The sequence below is a fragment of the Amphibalanus amphitrite genome, unplaced genomic scaffold (assembly GCF_019059575.1).
Source record: "Amphibalanus amphitrite isolate SeventyFive unplaced genomic scaffold, NRLGWU_Aamphi_draft 000215F_arrow, whole genome shotgun sequence".
In the NCBI taxonomy this organism is placed as follows: Eukaryota; Metazoa; Arthropoda; class Thecostraca; order Balanomorpha; family Balanidae; genus Amphibalanus; species Amphibalanus amphitrite.
Genome location: NW_024881710.1, coordinates 39,490 through 62,934, shown reverse-complemented (window position 1 = coordinate 62,934; position 23,445 = coordinate 39,490). Strand labels below are relative to the sequence as shown.

The following is a 23,445-nucleotide window of genomic DNA, read 5'->3' as shown; positions in this document are numbered from 1 at the left end:
TCCGCGGACCTCCATCCTCGCGACGCCAGTCGCCATCATGCGAGCGAACTAGGTCTTTAAGAAGCAGAAGATGCAATGATTCTGTTGAAATCTGTTGTCATATCTTAAGGAGGGTGGGGGAGGGGCGGGTGAGGGAGCTCTCTCTATATGCAGGCTTTGGTACTAGTGCCATGTGGAGAAGTTTTCTTTCTTTTTTAAGCAAAGGAAGTGGGAAGGAACCTGTCGTTGCCGTTGCAAAGGGTATCATTCTGTCGTCCTGTATTATTGATTTAGTGCAGTTGACTCAGACTGTGTAATAATTATGTAAGTGTGTAATGCGTGAGGCGTGGTCATCACTGTGACACTGTCAGACATAAAATCTTAGGTAATCATGATACTCTGATGGGCAGTTTGTTGACGTAACTGATCGCTATGAAACCAGAAACCGTATAACTCGTGTGTTCTGGCCTATGGGACGTTTTGCGCCTACAATATGGCAGCACCGCTTCAAAGATTACTGTATATTTGAGATAATATGCGGCAATATAAGTATGTAGTTTTCGTTCGCATCTGATCTGGTAATATTCGTACAGTGTACGCAGTATAGCTTTGAGCTTTCCACTTTCAACAGATATGACAATGGCCGGATGATACTGGAAATGGTGCCTTTGCTCTGGGCACACGGAACGGGACGCAGTATTGAGTATGCAATTGCAGTCGCACTATGCAGCATGACATACACCGGAAATCTCCCGGCCCGAACGCCGGAACGGCCAGCGATAGTCGGTACTCATTACGCATAGTGAAAATGGAAACGGTGTCAGCGCAACTCTTCGAAAGGAACGGTGCACTACATGAGACTAGACAAAGGGTCACTGATTAGGGCACCCCAAACGGAACGATGTGCACTGCGCAGCATAATACGCAATATCGCAATAAAAAGCGTGCAACTAACCAGTAACCAGGGCATCCATATCGGAACGGAACGGGATGTAAAAAAAAAAGGATAAAAGGATGCCACCGACCTCATGGCCGGCCACCGAAACGGAGCGGTAGCTTCGTATCATGTCACGTGATAAGTGCTGAGTGAGAGCGTCAATGATCAGTGATCAGTGATCAGAGCACCCGCAACAGAACGGAGGGCATCAGTGATCACTGATCAGAGCAACTGCAACGGAACGGAGGGCATCGCTGATCAGGACACCCCAAGCGGAAGGGAAAGCGAGAGCACAACTGACCAGAACACCCGAAACGGAACGGGAGTGAACGGAACGCATTAGCGGCTCGCCGAATCGCGATTCCGGCCAAACATGGCCTCAAGAAATAGGTCACAGGTCATTTGGGTCAGGAATATGAGATTTTCAGAGTAGGTGTCAAATTAATTGACTCGAGGGTCCTGAAAGTTTCGTCGCGATCGGCCGCTTTTTACGCGAGTTATTCTCGAAAAAACGAGGGGTGGTTCGTTCGACCCCCCCCCCCCCTATACGGGCGAGGGATAATTTATTAAAAAGCTAGGGCCTTCTTAATCCCATCTACCAGCTTCAGAACATGTATTGGGCAGATCTGGGAATACCGTATCTTAAATTTATCCCTAGAGGTGTGCCAAGGTATCCTTTCATTCATCTTGGCTTTCCCTCGGCCGAACGCTTCGTGTTTAAAAACCTTTAGAAACTAATTGAAATGAATAACTGGCGGTAAGATTATTGCAAAGGCATGAGAAATTAACGTAAAATACATCATTACCGGTCTTATAACCTCATTTCGCGTATGAAACCTGCCAGTGTCCACAGAGTTTCATATTCATCCCTAGGGTGTGCCAGGGTGGCGTGTCAGTCATCTTGAACCCCTGCCCGACCCGACGCCTCGAGTTTTAAAGACATCTAAAAACTAATAACGTAAATAATTTGTGGTGAAATTGATATAATACGATCAGAAAAGAACGCAGAATAAATTAGTATCGGTCTCAAAACATTATTTTGCTTATGAAACCAGCCAGAGCCCGCGGAGTTTTAAATTCATCCCTAGGGTGTGCCCAGGGTGGCTTTTCTCCTCTACCAGGCGCGACGCCTCGAGCTTTAAAGTCCTCTAGAAGCCATTGACGGACATAATTTGTGGCGAAATTAATGCGATAGGATCAGAAATAGGCGCAGAATAAATTGGCATCGGTCTCAAAACATTATTTTACCTATGAAACCAGCCAGAGCCCGCGGAGTTTTAAATTCATCCCTAGGGTGTGCACAGGGTGGCTTTTCTCATCTTGGACCTCTGCCAGGCCCGACGCATCGAGCTTTAAAGTCTTCTAGAAGCCATTGACGGACATAATTTGTGGTGAAATTGATACAATAGGATCAGAAATGAATGTAGAATAAGTTGGTAACTGTCTCATACCCCTATTTTGTATATGAAAGAAGTTAGAGCCCACCAAGTTTTAAATTCATCCCTAGGGTGTGCCAGGGTGTGCCCAGCTGACTGCGGGTCCAAAGATGAAAATTTTGTAGGCGTATCCTGCGCAACTTAGTCAAAAGCGAATTGCAGAGGTAGTGTTTAATTTGCGCAAGCAGCGGCTCATCCGTTTTGCGTTGGCAGCAAACCACTAATCATAGTTGTTATGAATATCCAAAAGCATTTATTCAGAACACAAGCCTGGTTTTTACAAACAGTTGAGGTGATCAAGGTCATTCAACGCATATTTGTTATTAACAACAAGTGTGCAAGGTTATTTTCTTTCGTTGTCAGTCAGGGTGAGTTGTTGGGTTTGTGCCTTGATTTCGCATTTTTTTTCATGGAAATTATGTATTATGTAGCAAACCTATAAGTTCTAACTGTCTATATGGCGCTGCTAGGTATATCTGGTAATCTGGCTGTTAATTGTTGAGCATGAGTTGAGCATTTTTCAAAGATGAAAGAATTCCAATTTACCTGGTTTTGGGGATGAAAATATTTTACCCATTAGGTGTGATTTTCCACCCAAAATTTCCAAAAATGGAACACTGGCCTGGGGCAATGCGGCCGAGGCAGCGTGTCCGGTTTGGTTCGAGGTGCGGGCAACTTAAGAGAATGTGAGTGACTGTGAGCGGCACGGCACAATGGCTACAGTTTGGTTGATCATCTCCACGGAGGAGATAGCCATGCGTTGCATACGTATGCCCTATCCGTAGTCTGCAGAGGACCACTTCATGGTGTCTTTTGCCTTGAAAGCAGGACTGCCAGGGCTCCAGAGTAGGTTTCACCTTTCGTAGCTTCTCGGATCCATGGAGACGCCACTCTGTCTGCCAGCTAAACGTCGTAAAAGATCGAACGGCTGGGTAAAAATCGCGAGCCGGCAGAGGCAAACGACGGAGGCAGGGGGCCGCGGCCGCGCGTCTTGCGGCCGCGTCGGCAAGCTCGTTGCCTCTTATGCCCACATGGCTCGGTATCCAGCAGAACTGGATGAATTTACCTGCTCGTTCCACCGACGTAAGACGAGATAAAATGTCTAGTACTATCGGGTTGTCTGGATTAAAACTCCGTAAAGATAAGAGGCTGCTAAGGGAGTCTGACAAGATCAGATAGCAGGAGCTGTCAGACACCTCGATAAAACACAAAGCCTTCTCAATCGCAACGAGCTCGGAAGTTGGCAAAGAGAATGTGCGTGTGTCATGACCAGTCACAAAAGCGCAGCCGACACCATGTTCTGTTTTCGAGCCGTCTGTAAAAACCGAGGTAAAACCATCATATGAGGCAATGTGTTCCAGCGCCCGTGCTCGTAGTGTACATGGCGGCTGATCGTCCTTCCTGATGTCTGTCAGTAAAAGATCGATTCGTGGATACGCATTTCTCCAGGGCGGCGAGGGCGCGCTCCATGTGCGCCTCACGCCGCGAAGAGAAATGTTTGCTTTTGAGAAGAGAACTTGCATACGTCCACCGAAGGAAGTCGATCGACCAGCCACTCTGTCAGACCGACTGATCTCTCGCGAGAAAACATACGGGTATGCCGGGTGCGAGGGAAATTGACGAAGTTTTAAAACATACCGCATGCCCAACATCTGGCGACGGAGAGATAACGGTGGCTCGTGAGCCTCAGCCAGAACGCTGCTTGTTGGCGAAGTACGGAAAGCACCCGTAGCAACGCGAAGTGAGGCATGGTGAATGGTGTCAAGCATTTTCTTACGCGCCTCGCTGGCGCTGTCATAAATGAAACTTGCGTAGTCGAGCTTTGAACGTACCAGAGAGCGGTAAAGTAAAAGCAAGGTTCGTCGGTCAGCTCCATACGACGTACAGGGTGACAAAAAAAAAAAAAAAAACGGTCATCACCAAATTTCGAATAACTTCGGAAGTTTTATTCAGATCATCACCAAACTTCGGCCACTTAAGGTCACACCTATGTAGCATACATCCACCAAGTTTCAAGTCTTCACTACGAATACTTTTAGTACAGTGTGTGTTTTACTGACGCTCCACAATGTGCTCCAGGTGAGCGCCACGGCGCTGCAGGGCGTAGGCACACTTGCATCCGGCGGGCAAAGTTGTCGATAACCCGATGGCTGTGCACTTTACAGAGTGCAAGGGGGTGTACTACCCCTGAAACGTTATTCTTATCGGGTTATCGGCAACTTTGCCCGCCGGATGCAGGTGTGCCTACGCCCTGCAGCGCCGGGGCGCTCACCTGGAGCACATTGTGGAGCGTCCGTAAAACACACACTGTACTAAAAGTATTCGTAGTGAAGACTTGAAACTTGGTGGATGTCTGCTACATAGGTGTGACCTAAAGTGGCCGAAGTTTGGTGATGATCTGAATAAAACTTCCGAAGTTATTCGAATTTTGGTGATGGCCGCTTTTTTGTGTCACCCTGTACGTGATACAGATTTTAAAATATTTAGAGTTTTAAAACATCTCTCACGAAGAGTTTTAAAATGCTCCTTGTACGTCAGACGTCTGTCCAAAACAACACCAAGAAACTTTGCAACCGGCTGCGTGGGGATATTTCGCCCGTAGAGGCGGATTCCAAAATCAGGATCGTGGCAGCGGCGGCGGCAAAAGTGAACAGCCACAGTCTTTGAAGTTGAGAACTTAAGGCCATTATCCTTGCTCCACTTTTCTAAACGCGTCACAGCAAGCTGAAGTTGTCGCGACGTGTGCCGCGCACTTGAGGCGGAGAACCATACCGCCAAATCGTCGACAAAAAGGGATCTCCCTATAGCCGTTGGGAGTCTGTCGTCAATGTCATTAATCATGATAGCAAAAAGTGCCACACTCAAGACGCCTCCCTGTGGAATACCATTCTCCTGAAGGTGGGAGCTGGACAAGTGGTTTCCAACCCTGACACGAAAGGTGCGATAAGATAAAAAGTTGCAAATGAAAAAGCCCATACAGCCACGGATACCATAGCTGAGAAGCTTCCTCAAGATGATCTGCCGTAAAACTGTGTCGTAAGCAGCCTCAATATCAAAAAAGATAGCCCCAAGGTGTTTCTTTTCGGTAAAAGCGGTCCTCACTTCGGTGTCAAGAGCTAAGATATGGTCAACTGAACTGCGGTGTTTCCTGAAACCACACTGCGCGTCCGTAAAAAAGGGCGCGGCTCAACGGGCGTCAGGAAAGCTTCGTCCACGGAGTGGACTTAGCAAAGCCGCACAGTTCAACGAAAGCGGCTTATTAAGTTATAATAACTTTCCCGCTGCGGCGCGGCAAATTAACTAAAATAATCCAAATGTGAAACGTTTGACAACTGAGCATTTAACGGACAACAGGAAACAGGAAAGCGAGAACTCTGGTGCGAGCGATTTCACACAAGTCACAGACCACAAGGCCTCCTACCTTTTGCAGCGAGGTACTCCTTCTCGTACTTGCGCAGTTTCTTCACTTTAGTGGCCACTGCCGTCTTCACCAGCTGCCGGGCGTTCTCCTCGTGCCGGTAGCGCTTCGGCAGCGACACGCGAAAGTACTTCAGTGTGCCCTCAAAGTCGAGTGCCAGCAGCTCCTTCTTTGACAGCTGCGAGAAAATTATCAATTTTTAATCGAGCCTTTCAGAATACTGCCGTGCATCAAAATATGCGTCAATCTTAATGTACCTATCTATTCCTAGCAAATGGAAGGCGCACGTTGCTCCGATATTCAACCCATAGTCTCACGGATAAAAACTCCTACGGTAAAACGGCTCAAATAGCTGCATCCCTGCATCCCTGACATGTAATATCACTATCATTCTCATCCACGGAGAGTTTGCTGGCTTCACATTCCCCACTTTAACTCGTCCCTGCATATGAATTACAGGCCTGATTCAGTCTCTCCCGCTAGTATCACACTAGCCACCTACCAGCAGCAGGGCGATGGCCACCTGGAACACCCAATCCATGTCCTTCAGAAGGAACACATCGAGCACGTGGAACACCACGTAGAGCGGAAACTTGGCCGTGTACAGCGTCAGGAACCACTGCGAGGCGAACATGTGCGACTCGATCCCCAGCTCGCTGAAGTGCGCCCACAGCTCGGGGATGTGCTCCTGCAACAAATCGTAGGCTCTAAGTTATCGATGGTCCATTTTTTATCCTTTCCATGTGTGATATAGAGGATTCTTCATGGCTCCGAGTGGAAGATAAGGATATCTTTTCCAAGCGGGTTACTGAAAAACCGAGCGACGAAGGAGCGAGGTTTTTCTGTAACACGCGAGGAAAAGATATCCGATCTTCCACGAGTGGGCCATGAGGAATCCTATATCTTTCTATGTTGAGGTTTATTCTCACTTATTTAAATATCATATTCAAATGTATTCATCTATGTAAAAATAGATTTAGAGTATTTTGTATTTATTTCATAAGCTTCATACACAAATAACCGTTAAAAATGGTTCGGTTATTGACCCATCATCACTTGAACTCTTGATTTTTAGCTATGAACCCTCGAGACCTTATCTTCGCATCTCAGAGGGATGCAGAGATAACAAATTCTTATCTTTGCATTTCAGAGGAGTGCGAGATAGAAATATCCCTGCACTGTAGACCCAATGGCAAATAAACCTCAACTAGAAAGATAAAATATCGTTCGTAATCGTTATATTCGTTAACACATCATTTTCCAAACTCCATTCGTGTCAAAAATCCCCCACATCTCTCCACATTGACCCAGAAAATAATGCTTTACTTTTCCACATCTCGTGCACAATTTCACGCGTCGACAAATACGTCGTACTTCTACTTTACACCATGAAACGATTTTATCAGTTATCAGAGCCGAATAAAACTCAGAAGAAAACTTTGGCATGCTTTGGCGATTTCAAAACCTTTTATCTAGATAAAACGCATAGCGTCGTTGCTCGTGAATCAATAGCTAATCATGACGCGATAGCAATAAACCTCCACATTTGTGCCCGTCCAGACGCGCCCCGACGATAGATACTCGCCTCCATCAGCCGGTCCAGCTGGTAGAAGCGCAGGTGCAGGATGGCGAACCCGTCCTTGAACAGTTCGCGCAGACCGTACTGGAACATGATACGCACCAGCACGCAGAATGCCTGCTCTTCCGGCATCTGTGTAACAGCGGGCAACACGCGGTGAGGGCGGCACTCTCACAAACACTCACAAAAATAGCATGATGAGAGGCACAGCCGCACAGCCTTACACGGCGAACATCATGGAATGATGAGCAGCATTGCAAACATAGCAAACGCGTGACATTGACATGGAAACGGCATTATTATATTTGTTTTACTTGTATGCGTTCAGAAGATGCTGAGCTAACTCACACGGGCATATTAGAGATTAAATACAGATACAGATACAGATACAGACTTTTATTAAGGTCATCCATGGTAAGTCATGGCTATTAGGACCTCTCGTCACGGTTTTAAAAATGATACATGGATAACATCACACAGTGTCCCAAAATTTGTAGATGTGGGTGGGAAACGACATCCAAATGAAAATCATTTTCCACTCTCACTTCCAGTTTTCAAGCCCAATTTTCCACTCCCAATTCCACCGAGAAGGAGCAACTGCGTGAGTGGTTGTTTTTAATCTGTCACAAATTGTAGATGAATTAATGTTATTGATCATTTCCCACTCTTTTTGGGCCTTACCTGACCGACAATTTTTCACTCTCATCTTTTTTTTGGTCAGCAATTTTCCCCTCTGACACCCAAGCAAAAATATTATTTTGGGACACTGACATCACATGCAATCTCACAGAACATTCACTCGCACACGAACAAGTCAGTCAGGCGCTAAATCTACCAGGTGACGCTTCAGATAACGTCCAAACCGCGACGCGGGGAGTTCGATGAGGTCTCGCGGCAGACCATTGTACCGGGTCGGCCCACGGCAGGCAAAGCGGCGACGGCCCATCTCCGTCCTGGACCGGGGGACCGACAACATTCGGTCTCAATGTTGACTCAATTCTCATGTGGGGACTCAATTCTCAATAGAGAATTGAGCAGCAGTGAAGCACAGACGGACTCACGTGAAGCAGCAGCGCCGCCTCCAGGAAGCTCAGGCCCTGGCAGTAGCCAACCTCGGCGTCGTACACGGCATACGCCTTGGACATTTTAAACAGCGCGTCCTGGCCCACGCCGCCGGCCTCGCGGAAGTAATCGTGCCCGGTGAATGTGCGGTTGATGTCCTTCTGTATCACGGCCTCCCAGCTGCTGTCCTGTGAGTAGAGACAACGAGTCTGGTATGTACTCCAACAAAGACCCCGGTAACCAGACGGCCTCGCATCTGATTCCTAACCGGGGCGCTGTTCGGTCGCAGATTTTTATCAGCAGGCTGCGAGCATGCTGCTATTTCTTGGCTCCTCATTGGTCAAATTCACGTGGTCTATTCATTTGACCAATGAGAGGCCAAGAAGCGGCAGCAATAACTTCCTTATATGGGAGAACCGACAGCATGCTGACAAAAAAAAAAAAACAGCGACCGAACAGAGCTCCGCTGTCCTGCAAGCAGACAAGAAGCCCTGTGGATGACCTACCTTGTTGATGAGCATCCTGTAGGTGTCGAGCATGTCGGGGTCCTCGTGGCAGCGGGCCAGCAGCTGCCACACCTCGCCGCGCAGCGCCTCCGGTACGCCGCGCTTCACCAGCGCTGCCAGCGGGAGGATCCTCCGTCAGTCACCGCCGGCAGCACAGAAAATTTATAAGTGACAGACTTTACAATTAGGAATTATAGCTTACGCTGGATATCGTGCAATAAATGAAAAAAAAACTCGTAAACGTATGTGAACCTTTCCTTGTCCACGTTCTAGAGTAAAAGTAGTGGCATCCAGCAAAGGTTTAGCACTCCTAAGAGGTAAGAGCAATTTAAGACTTCTGACGTGTTAGTAAGCAACGTGATCAGAAGACTGAACGAAACAAAGGTGACAAAACTAAAAAGTATTTCGCAAAAAAGGTGACGTGATATACGCACTGCTGAGTCCGCGGGGCCGCTGGGTGAGGTTGAAGCGCCACTTGGCCAGCACGTCTCCCCAGCTGGCCAGCTCGCCCTCGCCGCAGTCCTTGCTGACCTCGCCGGTGCCGGACGGCAGCGGGTCGTCGTTATCTGCGGCACAGACACCAGACACTCGGCTCAAGGGTGCATTGGGCGGACGGTGGTGGGCGCAGTTACTGTCTGCGGTCAGTCTGTGTGGACTGCTGGACTGTCTCAGTCAGCCCGCTGTAGTCGTGTATCGTCTCACTGGCTGGGGTGCTGATCGTTTCCATATCACGCATCCATCGAGTGACGATCGAATAGGGTCTCGATCTCACCGATTATTCTACATTACCGATTACCGATTACTGTACTTGTACGGATGCAAGGTCTACGTACATCATGGGCACAAGTTTTTACTCATTCGGGATCTTGTAGGGAAAACAAGTTGACAAAACTCTTGGTTTCGAGTCTTCCTTTAGTACAAGAAAATTCTACAAACGTTTGGTCCACTTTCCTAAAATCGTTCAGATTTATGGCTGTCACAAATAGAACATAGGGGAGAGTGGGGTAATTTGGCCGCTTTTTTTAGAAAACGATATAACTTAAAATTGACGACACATTTCTGCATTTTCTCAACGCTGGCAGGTGTCGCATTCATTTTACTTTGCTGTACAGTGAACTTGAAATGATAGAGTAATTACTTATATTGAAATTGTGACGTATTACAAAGGTCTGCAAGGCGGCCAAATTGCCCCACTAGCAGGGTTATTTGGCCGGGGGTGTGGGGCAATTTGGCCGGTGTTAGTTTGCGGTCGGGATTTTCTGTTATATTGCGATTCAGCTTCAGATTCAGCAATGACGTGTGTCCTTTGACGCATTTGCCGCATTTTGGAGGTTGGCTCAGGGGTCACAGGGGTCAAAATAGCCAAATTAGCGTCTCTAGATGCGATCACAGTTTTTTACGAATAACTTTTCAAGTAATCAAGCTATGCCAAAACTTCGAGTACCATCGTAATTCTCTTGTCAGTCCGCATCGAAAGATATATGTGTTGACCTTGAGAAGTCAAGGTCAAAGGTTGACCTCAGGTCACGTTGCATCAGGTCGCTTGACCTCAAGGTCACGTGATTTCAAGGTCATCATGCATATCATTCGATGCGCCTTGGCGAGCTGAACAGAATGAGACCATTTGTGCGGCTGTACCATTTTTATGTAAGGATTTATTAGCAAAAAACGTTTGGTAACCTTTGATGACGTCACATGCTCTTACAGTTGACCAATCGGAAGTAAGGCATCAAAGTAGTCAAAGTTGGTCATGAATCATGTCATTTATGGTACAATTGACCATGAAAACTCGGCCGTCCCAGCATAGTGACCATGAGCGCACCGGCCAAGTTGCCCCGCTAGTCCCGGCCAAATTACCCCATATTACCATTCTGAAATTTTTTGTCTATGAAGTCATCGCGGCTTTACGGAATTAGATAAAAATGGCTCTTGGAACCGCTGAACACCCCCAAGAATGGCGATATAATGTCTGAATTCATTTTTAGCCCAAATACTACATGTTATGCAACTTTATAAACAGAAGTAAAAGTTACCATTTTCTAATGAAATAAACGTTTTATTAATTTTGAATAAAACTACGAGGGGCAAAGTTTTGACATTTGTCCTCCAGTTACTTCTACCCATGACAAATGAATAGAGACTAGAGTTATTTCACTCACTTTTATTAGGCATCGTCATAGGCGTCGCCAGAGATTTTCGGTTGGGGGGGGGGGGGGCAAAATCAACTTTTGTGTTAAATCTTGCCTTTCTCCAGTCGTTACTCATTCATTTTACATATCATTCGACGCGTAATGGTGCGAGGAATACGATGGTGACAAGGTTTTCCCTCTAACTATGACATTGCGATTGCCGACGCACTCTAGAGAGCCCCCGTTCAGACGCTCGTCGCTCATTATCATCACCCAGAAAAAGATTAAAAACGCTCAGTTATCGAATCGCCTTGCTGAAACCTTCATTCACTCATGCATGCAGTCGCAGAGGTTCTACGTGAAATGCATAGGGCTCATCCCAGCCGCCGATAGCTAAGTTTGGCTTTCGGCGGAGATTGAATGTCAGAAGTGTGGATCGGAAGTACCTAATTCATCTTTGCTTCAGTGAGAGGAGGCATTTTACGGGAGTGTGAACAAAAAGTTTCTCGTTTTTCGTGTGTAGGGTCAGGGAAGCGCTGCAAATGCGAAGAAAAGATAACGGAACCAAAATTTCGCACGGCATAGCGGCAAGGGATCCCTTAGCGACAGGCTTGGGACTTCCAGGCCATTTTAGGCCACTCAGGGTCAGTGTGGGCTCTCAGAAACCTGTTTAGGATCCTGAAGATCGGCGTTGGTCATCCCAAATAGTTACGTGTATGTGGTGCTTAGGGCTTTCCGAGCCTAAGGTGGGGCCCTCAGAAGCCAGTGTGGGCGGCGGGCGCTAAGAGACCAGGCCCAGGGTGAGCCGGGAGCCCTCAGATAGCAGTGTGAACCCTGGAGGTCTGTGTCGAATCCCTAAGGACCCTACATAGGGACATAAGAAACATGTGCTGGGACCCTCAGAGGCACACGTGAGTTGTGCAAAATCTGTCGCCTCAAAAGCTCGGGTGAGCTATCAGAGGCCTAACGTTCTAAGAAATTTTCGAAAGTATCTCAAAGATCCGTGTGGCCCTTCAGAGGTCTACGCATGTGTAAGGTCCTCAAAGATCCCTGTATGGGCCCTCAGAGAATATGGACACCAGTGGGACTCTCAGAGGCCGGTTTGGGCCCTCTGAAGGCTTCTTAGAGCTCAGTGGAGCTCCTTCGGAGCCTGTGTGAAAAGCAAGCTCACGAGCCCTGTGGCACTTGAACGGTACTTGAGTCTGTCGCAGACATTTGACGAGAAATAAGAAGGCCCGAAGATTTAGTGTCACACTTTGAACGGAAATTTTGTGTCAGCACTTCAAAACTTTATGAAAATCGGCTATAAAATGTAATAAAGAACCAACTAGGAGCATGGAATGAATCACAGTATTGACATTCCCGAGTCTGGAATCGGCGGCGTGAATATTTTGGCGACTGCGACTCCGACTCTGGCCTGAACTGCACCCTTCAACCGAGTCTGACCTCACAGGCATTCTCAGAAAAGTACCCCCATTTTTTTCCGACTCCAAAATCTCATCGGATCTGTATCGATCTCAGAGGGTGCCCGGTCCGAGGTTGGGGGGGGGGGGGGCAAGCTGCCCCGCTTGCCCCCCCCCCCCCGTGGCGACGCTAATGGGCATCGTACAGGTGGGGGCGGCCAATTTACACCACCGGCCAAATTACCCCACTCTCCCCTACCTCTAGGAGGATTCATAAAAATATATCTTTCTTATTTCATTTTTATTAACTTCGCTGAGTATCACTTTCGACGGACGATGACCAGGCACCCACCAATCAGAATCCAAGTTTGCTAGCGGATATTCGTTGATCGGCAGACTCGGTAACCGACAAGCCGTCTGCATTCCAGCTAAAAGAAAATTCCAATCCAACGCCCAAATATCCTTGGTTAGGGATCCTGTTGGAAGTTGAGCGCTACATCAGCTCCTGGGTCATGCACTTTCGAACTCGGCCTGTCCCGATTGGTATTGGGTATCAAGGACCCTGGTATCATTCTCTCGTGGAAAAGCTCGGAAAAAAATTCAAGAGATCAACATGAAACATTCCATTACCCTCGACAGAATTGGCTTTGGAGAAAACCACCGCGTCAAACGATGATATAACATTCTATAATAAATAGAACATTACTTTGCGATTTGTCAAATCCCTATACGCTCAACGCTGACAATGTCCTACCCAAGGATTGCGGAGCCGCAAGTTTCGATCCATCCCAGCCGCCGGTTTCGAGCTGAGCCCGTCAACAATGACATCTTCTCTCGGTTCATTGCGCTATCGCGCGGCGCTTCAGACCAGCTCGCTGCTGTCAACAATCCTTTGGGGGTAATTGCCTGTACAATCTACTTCAAAGTGTGTTGGATCACACGATAAGAGCCCAAACAACGATCGTCGACCAATAACGCGAACGCCGCCAACTTCAAACGGCACCGCCCTGCTTGTTGACACGACACCAGTCGAACGACGTGATTTCAATAAGGCAATCTTGATTTCAATCAGCACTTGTGAGGTGCATCAAAAACGCAAAACAGCTATACAACAGACGTAAACCCCGATATGAAATCTGGCACTTGTTTTTTCAAAGGCATCTTAGTGTTGATTAAATTCCAGAAAAATGAAGCAAGTTATTTATCTTTTTTTTTAAAGTGCAGTGCCTACGTGTCTATATCGGTGTAAGACCGATCGATGTAACGCCAAAGAAGAACAGTGCAATTATGTAATTATATGCATTGTGCATACACGCTAGGAGGCATTTATTCTTCCTGTATCTTGCCACAGCCAAACGAATGAAAACTTCCTTCATTTATAAAACATTGTCATTCATTTACTATAATGTAATGAATTGATAGATGGAAACGCAATGGCATAAAACGACAAACGAGCAATTAGATAGTAAAACAGTGATTTTAGGCTAAAACCGAGTTTCGGCAGTTAGGAAATCGCATGCGAAAGCCTATGACATTATAGTAGTTTCCGCTCACATCACGCTCGCATAGACTCTGTGCCAACGGTCGTAAGACTAAGCACCTCTGAGGCACGTACGATTGATACAAACGTAATTTAATGGATTTGAATAGCAACGTAATTGAATGATTTGATAACCCGCATGCGATTTAGAGTCTCAATCAGCGCAGCATGAATGGCCGAACCCAGCCCCGGTCACTTTCCGTAGTCTTGTATCTGGGCAACCGCTCGAACTGATCGACAAGCACGAGTCTACGGCATCTGATAGCTGCACCTGGTCACCTATTCAATCATGAATTCAAATACTTTTGATGCGTACTATGGGTGACCACCAAAGCACGCACCCGTGCCAATAAGGGCTTCCAAAATCGTTCCGCTTACAATACCTCCGCAATTACCAGACGAATTGCGCCGAAACTTGGGTTGGAGAGTGTTATTTTAGTTTTGCTATCCTCGCGTTGTGTTTTGTAATCTTAAATCTTAAATAAATGTGATACTTAATAAATAAACCAGCTTAAATTGCTAAGTACGGAATTCTAAGTACTGTACGGTTTAAACACTCTTAACACTTCATGTTGACTCCTGTATTTTCAGTAAAAATCTGTTTTCATTTCTCGAGCAGCTCACGCTCGAGCCTCATTGATATAAAATCCTCCCAAACATCTTCCCCTCACTTTGGATTGTTCCCAATCCAACAACTACACCAGCAGGCCGCTGACATCCAGTCGGACCATCTTTGTGACTGGTCTTGTGACGATCTTGTCTCGCATCCTCACAGACGCCACTCTGACGTGACCATCGTCACCTCTCATCACTTGGTCTATGCGTGCCATCGGCCACTTTCCTCGTGGAGAAGACGGGTCGACCACCAACACCACGTCACCAGGTGCTATGTCGGGTTTCGGATCAAGCCACTTCTGTCTCCGCTGTAGCGACGGCAGATATTCCCTGAGCCATCGCCTCCAGTACTCTGTTGACAGCTGTTGTATACGTTTCCAGCGCTGCCTTACCCCCGCCTCATTGGAATCTGATGATACTGTCATCTCGATTGCTGTGTGACCCACGAGGAAGTTGGCTGGCGTGAGCGGCTGGTCATCAGTTGGGTCGTTGGATAACACCGTCAGTGGCCTTGTGTTCATCAGCGCCTCTACTTTACAGAACGCTGTCTGCAGCTCTTCATCAGAGAGGTCAGCATGCTCGAGAGTCTTCATCAACGCTCTCTTCGCGATCTTTACCATTGCTTCACACGCTCCATTGAAGTGTGGAGCACCAGGAGGAATGAACGTCCACTTCGTGCGTGACTTCAGAAGTTCACGCTGAATCTGACTGTTGTCCAATCCGTGAAAGGACTGCTGCAGTTCCTTTGAAGCCCGTGTGAAGTTTCTTCCATTGTCAGATATGATCTCTGAGGGCTCGCCTTTTCTGGAAATGAATCTCATCAGAGCCCGAATGAAACTGGATGTATCTAGCCCGTACGTCATCTCCAGATGAACGGCTCTGACCTGGAGGCAGGTGAAGATACATAGGTACCGTTTTTGCCTGACCTTTCCACGACCTTGTTTTGTCAGGAATGGTCCTGCAAAGTCAACTGCCGTCTTGTCAAAGGCGCGGAAGCGCGTTCTCACTTGGTTGCTTTGCTTGGGCGCCATCACTTGTGTCTCGGCTGACTTTCGGAGCTTCTGACACTTTACGCACTGGTGAATGCATTTCTTGATCATCTCCCGCGCAGCAGGCACCCAGAAGCGCGTTCGTAAGCTGGCCAAGGTGTGCTCTACACCTAAGCCATGTTCAGTGTCCTCGTGCAGCTGACGAATTATCAGTCTGCTGATTGGGTGTCCCTTTGGAAGCAGAACAGGATGCTTGGCGCTGTAGCTCAAGTCGGAGCGCTGTAGCCTGCCTCCAACTCTGAGTATGCCGTCCTCGTCCATGAATGGACACAGCTTCTTCACTGAGCTTTGACGATATCTTTTGACACCGGATCCTTCACTTGTCTTCAGCTGCTTCGTTTCTTCAGAGAACGACTCTTCCTGAGCTCGTTTTATCCAGAACTGTTCCGCTTCATCGACTTCAGTTGGACCTAGCTCCTCTGGTTGAGTACCTCTGAGTGGGCGTTTTCTCGGTTTTTCTTTCAGTGCTTTGATGAATCGCATCACCCAGGCTGTGATTCGAATGAACCTAGTCCAGCTAGAGAATTTTTCCGGGAGGAGTCGTAACTCCGCGCTTGAGGCTGGAGCTCTTATGGCGAACGTGTTTCTTTGCTCTCGTCTGACCAGTTCGGTTCTGTCAAAATCTTCATCACTGAAGTGTCTTTTTGTCGGCCATGTACGGTCTTCATCCACCAGGAACTCCGGCCCATGCCACCACAGCCTGTGACCTCGAAGCGCCTCGAGACTCAGTCCTCTTGTCGGCGCGTCGGCTGGGTTTTCCTTGCCTGGTACGTGCTGCCATTGCTCCGGCACCGTACACTCACGGATTTCTGACACTCGGTGGGCCACAAATGCTTGAAACCTAGAAACTTCGTTTCTGATCCAGCAGAGGACATCCATTGAGTCTGACCAGAAATGGACCTCACATAGCTCCTTCCCAAGAGCGCTGCACACTTTCTTGACTAGACGCAGTCCCAAGAGCGCCCCCATGAGCTCCAGTCTGGCGATCGTCTTCTTCTTTGCTTTCGGTGCCACTCTGGCACGTGCCAGGACGAGATTGGAGCACCTCTCACCCATGCTTTCGGATACGACATATACAGCAGCGGCATATGCCTGCTCAGAGGCATCACTGAAGACATGGAGCTCTTGGTCAGGTTCACCCTTGAAGCGGTGAATACATCTTGGCACAGCTATGGTCTCCAGTTCTGCGAGTTCGGAGAACCACGCGTTCCACTGTTTCTGCTGATCCTCAGGTAGGATGTCGTCCCAGTTGATCGTGCAGTCCCAGGTTTGCTGAAATAACATCTTGGCACGGAGTGTGAATGGTGCGAATAGGCACAACGGGTCGAAGATGGCAGCCATCTCCTTCAGGACAGCTCTCTTGGTCCATCTTCCTGTCACCAGCGGTCGCTTGGACACATCCAGTGATAGAATGTCGTCTTCTGTCGACCACACCACGCCGAGAGCTTTGGTTGATTCTGATCCTTTGTCTTCAATGAAATGGTTTGAGGTGACGGCTCTGTCTTCTGGTACTGTTTCCATCACTTCTTGACTGTTTGATTTCCACTTCGTCATCTTCATGCCAGCATCTTCCAGCAGCTCACTAACTTGCCTCCTTGCTCCGATGGCGGATTCCGCATCCTTAAATGATGCGATCTCGTCGTCCATGTAAACGTGCTTGCTGATTACTTCAGACGCAACAGGGTACTTCTCTGCGTTGAGTCGCGCATGCTCCTTCAGAACAAACTGCGCGACGAACGGTGCTGCAGCGTTTCCGAAGATCCATCTCTTGGCTTCAAAAACTGTTGGTTCTTCATCTTGCTTCATGTTGCGCCATAGGACGCGGTGGAACTTCTGATCTTTTGGCGCCAGCTCGACTTGAAGGAACATCTCCTTTACATCTCCGACTAAGGCGATAGGATGTTGTCTGAATCCGACTAGCGTTTCAATCAGGTCGCTGTAAAGCGATGGTCCCGGAAGGAGCTGTGAGTTGAGACTGATTCCCTCACTTTTGGCCGCTGCGTCGTACACGATTCGGATCTTGGATGACGCCTTGTCCTCTCGAATGACGGGAAAGTGTGGAAGGAACCACTCATCCTCTCCACTGTTTGATCTCTGCGCCGTGGGAGTTTTGGTCATATAACCTTTCTTCACGTACTCTTCAAGAATGTCGTTATACTCTGCAGCAAGATGAGCTCCCCGACGATGAAGAGAATTTTCCAGCTTCACTAGGCGAATCAGCGCAGATTCGTAGTTGCTTTTCAGCTGCGGTTCGTTTTCTCGCCATGGTACTGCAACTTGATATCTACTTCCTTGTTTCTTCAATGAACTTGCAGCTTTCTTCATAGCCACTTTTTCTTCAGCTGACAGAAGATTGGTCTCGGTGGTCTTGACGTCCAGCACCTCCAGATCTGTCATCGCTCTCATTGCTTGAATTTCTTCGTTTAGTGACTTATCTGTCAGGCAAGTTCTCAAGGTTCTTGCGACGTTTGTCATGCTCTTCAGCTTTTGTAGGTTAGAAGGATCTTCATTGTCTTGAACGCAGCCGAATGCTGTCCATCCAAGTGGCGTTAGGACAGCGACTGGGCTCGAACTCTCGCCGGAGACAGTCTTCAGAGGCACAAAGATGGGCATTGTCTCAGGGCTAAGACCGATCAGTAGGTCCACTTCTCTTCCAGCCATCTTTGGAAAGGGGATGTCTACCATGTGTGGCCAACGCTGCTTCACATCCTGCCAGCTCGTACATACGGAGGCTCCTTCCAGACTGGGAATGACGTGAACATCTAAGGACGTTTCAAACCTACTCTGGGTAGAGGCTATCCGGACAGCTCCTGACGTCATTTTCACATCCGTCTTGCCATTGACCGTCCCAAGCTCAAATTTGACTTCTTCTCCTTGTAGTCCGAGCTCGTCTGCAGCAGCTTTACTTATGTAACTGGCGTCAGAGCAGGGATCTAAGAGTGCGTTCAGCTTCAGAAATCGATCCTGACAGTGCACTAATACCGGGGCCGTCTGAAACGCGACTTTTCCACTTCGCTTCTCTTGTCTCTGGGCAGCGGTATTAAAACTTGCACCGGGAGCCGCGGACACCTGTGCACTGCTTGTTGGAGCACTATCTTCTTTAGCACAAGCGCGGCCCTCGACCGTTCTCGGAATGAATTCCTTGGCCTGGCTGCTGAGTGTCGGAGTCCTGTAAGACGGTCGGGCTACTTCAGGTGAGTTTCGAGAGTTTCCACCTCCACTGGCATGCAGGAGGCTGTGATGAGTGCCACCACAGCCCTCAACAGCACAGCCGGGAAACCTGCGGCAGTTAGTTCCCCTGTGCTTGCCACGCAGACATCTAAAGCACAATCCTTCGGTTTTGCAGAATGCATATCTTCTAGCAACATCCCAGTTCTGCAGTTCAGCGCAATCTTCAGTCGCGTGTTCTGCGTGACACACTGCACATTTCAGCCGACTGAAGACATGCCGGCTGGCCTGCCTTGTGGCAGCGTACGTCTTCTTTGTTCCGCGGCTATGCATTCTAGGTCTTGGCTCATCCTGCTCGCTACTGGCTGCTGTTGCTTCCTTGGCTCTTTTTTCCAGCATGACTTCTTCAGCTAGCCACTTTGAAAATGTTTCGAAGCTGTCTTGTTGACTCGTCGTGCTTAGCCACCTTTGATAGTTCTTGATGTAGGAGTGGTGAACTTTTTCAGACACAAGCATATAAAATGCTGATACTTCCGAAAGATCTCCGTCTGATCCATTTTCCTTCAGACTGGTGACGAGACTTGTCACCTTATCTGAGTACTCTTCAAGCTTCTTTGTATCGTTTTCACCTATCTTGGGGAAGCTGCGAATGCTGGCTATCTCTGCTCGCACTCGCCTGGCATGACCACCATACTTTCTTTCCAACTCTTCTCTAGCTTTCTCATAACCAGCTTTCGACAACCCATATCGTTCTACCATTTGTAGGGGCTCGCCGGTCAAACTGTTCTTGAGGTAGACCATCTTGAGCTCAGCCGACGCGTTCGAGTTGCCGACGAAAGCATCGAATACCGCCCTCCAGTCACTGTAACCCTTTCTGCCATCGAATATAGGCAGTTCTGGCGGCTTTATACCCTTGATGGACGAATCCGTCGCATCTTGGGATCGGTTCGTGTTTTCCTTGTCCTTTGCTTCATTTTCTTTTTGCGTGCTCGGCTGTTCACTCGCTTCACTGCTCGCACTTGTTTCCTCACAATACAGGTTTCCTGACAGTTTCTTGCGGATATACTTGTTTGCCATGCTGACGGAATCTTGAATGCTGGCTTCTACTCCATGAAACATGTCCCATAGTGGTCCTGATTCTACTTCACCGCTGTTCTTCTCTTCCCAGATGGCCTCTACTACATCTAATAGCTCACTCGCCTGCTCTCCTAGCTCACCTGTTATCTTTTGGAGCTCTGAGAGTGAGGATTCTTGGTCGCAAATCAGCGAACTTAACTTGGATTCATTCATTCGAATCTCCTTCAGTATTCTTTGCTTCTTCTTCATTTTACTTTCCACAATCTGGCTCTCCATGATTTCTTCAACGGCTACGCCAGCGCTTGAATTGCCGGCTTTGCGCGATTTTCCCATATCCGGAGTCACATGCACCAGCTGTTATTATAGTTTTGCTATCCTCGCGTTGTGTTTTGTAATCTTAAATCTTAAATAAATGTGATACTTAATAAATAAACCAGCTTAAATTGCTAAGTACTTAATAACGGTTTAAACACTCTTAACACTTCATGTTGACTCCTGTATTTTCAGTAAAAATCTGTTTTCATTTCTCGAGCAGCTCACGCTCGAGCCTCATTGATATAAAATCCTCCCAAACAGAGAGAAACATCCGTTTGTTTGTTAATTGGGGCTTTAGGGCGCGCCGACTACTAACGTCATTTTGCGCCCAGAGAGAAACATCCGTCGGGTGAAGCATTTTTATTCATTCATTCAATTGGCACTTTTCTGGTCAAGCACACCAGAAGAGGTTGCTATTTCATCTCGAGAACGGCTAGGCCGGCCAACTGAGCTCAATGTTGGTATGCACTCACTCGTTCGTCAGTGCCATACTATCGTTCGCCTTACTACTATTACATAAATATCGTTAATATCGATATCGAAACTTCGCGACGTGGACTTCCAAGACGTATGGACAGTAATTGTGCCATCTACAATATATAAGGACACCACCAGCTGCAATTTATGAAACGGAGAAAAGGAAGCATCTACCCTCATAGGGTCATTACAGCCTCAATAAACGAAAATAAATATGATAAATAAAGACTGTAGTGGTGATTAAACTTCAGCCTTCATAAATTTAGTTCTGATAAGGTACTCACCGCTGTCCTCCGGGATGGGCGAGCCGGGGCTGGTGACGCTAGGCGACCGTCCCGGCATCCCCGGCAGGCCCGTGAGGCTGAGGTTCGGCAGAAGACTCCTGGGCGACTCCACCTCACCCTGGTTCTCCAGCTTCACAAACTCCAGCTGCTGACCCGTCTGGGAACGAGGAGCGCACGCAAATCGGCAGTCATTCGTAAATGTACCCTTATGACAAGAAAGTGGACAGGAAGAGAAGCACAAAATGGATGTGGGGAACTACGCAATTATACTTCCTGGGGCCGGCAACAATCCTTTAAGCTCGGTGTATCATTACAATTCTATTTGCAGAGCAACAGAATTTACCACGTTCACTATCAGACCACGGACTTCCTTTTGATATGCGTCCAGCCCCGCCGGCAGTCGTAGAGGCCGATTACCGAGCTCGGCTCATCACTCACATTGACCACACTGAGAGTGAAGCGGTGCAGCAGTTTCTTGGCCGAGAAGTACCAGAACCGCTCCGACTGTGGGTACACTCGGACCCGGGACTCCAGCACGAACCGCACCGGCTCGTGGATTCCCTCTGCGAACACGGACAGACACCGCGCCGGTCAGAGGTGACGGTCCAGCACCCGTCGGAAACTCCACTCTTACACCTAATTACAAAAACACCTTCGGGCATTTGAGTTGTTGACTTACTTGAATAAAATCGAGCAAAATGCACGTAGCAACACACGGGTGAGAGGCACCTTGCTGACCTTGGAAGCAGTCGCTGACAGAATGTAAAAAGTAAAACTTCAAAGGCCTTACATGGATGACAATTTGTAGTTCCCAAAATTACACAGGTACACTGAGTATCAGCTACAGTTACAACTGGTGTAACACCGTAATATTCCGTGTTCAAGACGTGAAGGTAGTGTTTTATCGCCAACGTTGTAATTGATCAGCATCGCCGACGTGTTCACATCATATTTTGCGTTCTTACCGATGACGAGGTCGATGCCGATGGACATCATCAGGGGCAGGTCCTTGGGCGTCTCCTGGTTGAGCAGGCTCAGGTTCGGGTCGCCGGCGTCCCAGAGGCCCACCACGGCGTACGAGCACCGCTCACCGACAACCGAGCCCATCGATAGCTGGGGAGCACAGAGCAAGGCTCAGCGCACTGTATACTGTGCGCCGGAGAACATGAGTGATGTCAAGAATGCGAGAACATGAGTGATGTCAAGAATGCGAGTATCTCTCCAAAAATCTTCAACATGTTTTTTTTTATTAATCAATTAAGGTTGTTTGATAAAACTGGTGAATATGTGTATCAGATGTAGCAACATTGTACCAGGTGTAACAACATTGTTGCCCAAAACTTTAGCGATTAGCAACTTGAATGGGCCCTTTTATCAGCCAAGCAACTGCAACACATCCCTTTTCAGATCCCTGTCCCGTACAGTGTAATCCCACCTCCGGCCCTGACTTTCTCACCATTTCCAGTACCCCGCAGGGGGCTGACCGTGGTCAGAGCTGCTGCTTAGCCGGGGTAACCTGGCCCCGGCTTTGCGGCGGCTGTGACTTCGGCCAGTAAGGGGAGTAGCGCCCCCTCGGCCCCAGCTTGACGCTTGTTTGACCTGGACTTGCCTTGCTTACTGGATGGATTGTCTGCAGGATTGGCCCCGCAGGGGGTTGGCAGTGGCTCGGGTTGCTGTCGGACTGGGTTCCTTGGGCCCTTGCCCCGCGGCGGCCCTGGCCTCGGCCAGCAAGGGGAGTAGCGCCCCCTCGGCCCCAGCTTGACCCATGCTTGCCTACGACTTGCTTTGATCGCTGGATGGACAGATGGTACGGCCCGACTTTTCTCGGTTTCCGTGGTTTTGTTTCTTTTGAGCGGTCTTTGTTTGCTTTTGCTTTGCTTCTCACCGGATGTCCGCGTTTCGTTCGATAACAGCTTTCTGATTCCTTTTCTCCCCTTTTTCGTTGTTTTTCACCCGCAGGAACACAGCCGAGTTGGGCTAGTGTAAGGGGAGTGGCGTCCCCTCGGGTACCAGCCGGTTTTACTAGGCTAGGCGAGCCGACCCGTACCCCAGGACAACGGGATCCTGGAGGTTGAGCCCCCCACCGTGCGGAGCCAGTCGCGGTGGCTGGGCAACACGCCTCTTTGGCCCTGAGTTCTGTAAGGGCGGGACACTCAGTGGGGCGCCGCACTTGAGGAGCCATTCCCAGTCGTGATGCCGCCGGGGGTGGTGTCGGAGAGGCAGGGGCGGATCCAGAAAATCTCCAAGGGAGGGGCCATTAGAAACCAGGAGGCCCCCCCCCATAATCCCACCTGTTGGAGGCCCCATCTTCCCACTTGTTGGGCCCCCCCCCAAAAAAAACTGCGTCTATTGAGCTTATCTAGCTATTCAGGCAACATCTCAACATCTGTGCAGGCTTGGAGGCCCTCTGTGCAGGTTAGGAGGCCCTGTAAAAGTGGTCATCTCTGTGAGTATAAGAGACCTCCAAGTTA

The 23,445-nt window shown here is 48.4% G+C and overlaps 1 protein-coding gene across 2 annotated transcripts in view; it reads right to left on the bottom strand.

Annotated features, from left to right (window-relative positions):
* The window catches only part of LOC122385341 (rab GTPase-activating protein 1-like), a 57,802-nt gene that overhangs the window by 16,118 nt on the left and 18,239 nt on the right, over window positions 1–23,445 (bottom strand). For both annotated transcript variants that reach the window (XM_043373542.1, XM_043373543.1), the window contains exons 8-16: window positions 21,940–22,087; window positions 21,413–21,537; window positions 20,975–21,131; window positions 9,352–9,483; window positions 8,918–9,030; window positions 8,411–8,599; window positions 7,356–7,481; window positions 6,273–6,458; window positions 5,774–5,948 (exon numbers count right to left, since the gene is read on the bottom strand). In XM_043373542.1, the coding sequence (XP_043229477.1) occupies window positions 5,774–5,948; window positions 6,273–6,458; window positions 7,356–7,481; window positions 8,411–8,599; window positions 8,918–9,030; window positions 9,352–9,483; window positions 20,975–21,131; window positions 21,413–21,537; window positions 21,940–22,087 (1,351 nt within the window). The remainder of the gene's footprint in view (window positions 1–5,773; window positions 5,949–6,272; window positions 6,459–7,355; window positions 7,482–8,410; window positions 8,600–8,917; window positions 9,031–9,351; window positions 9,484–20,974; window positions 21,132–21,412; window positions 21,538–21,939; window positions 22,088–23,445) is intronic.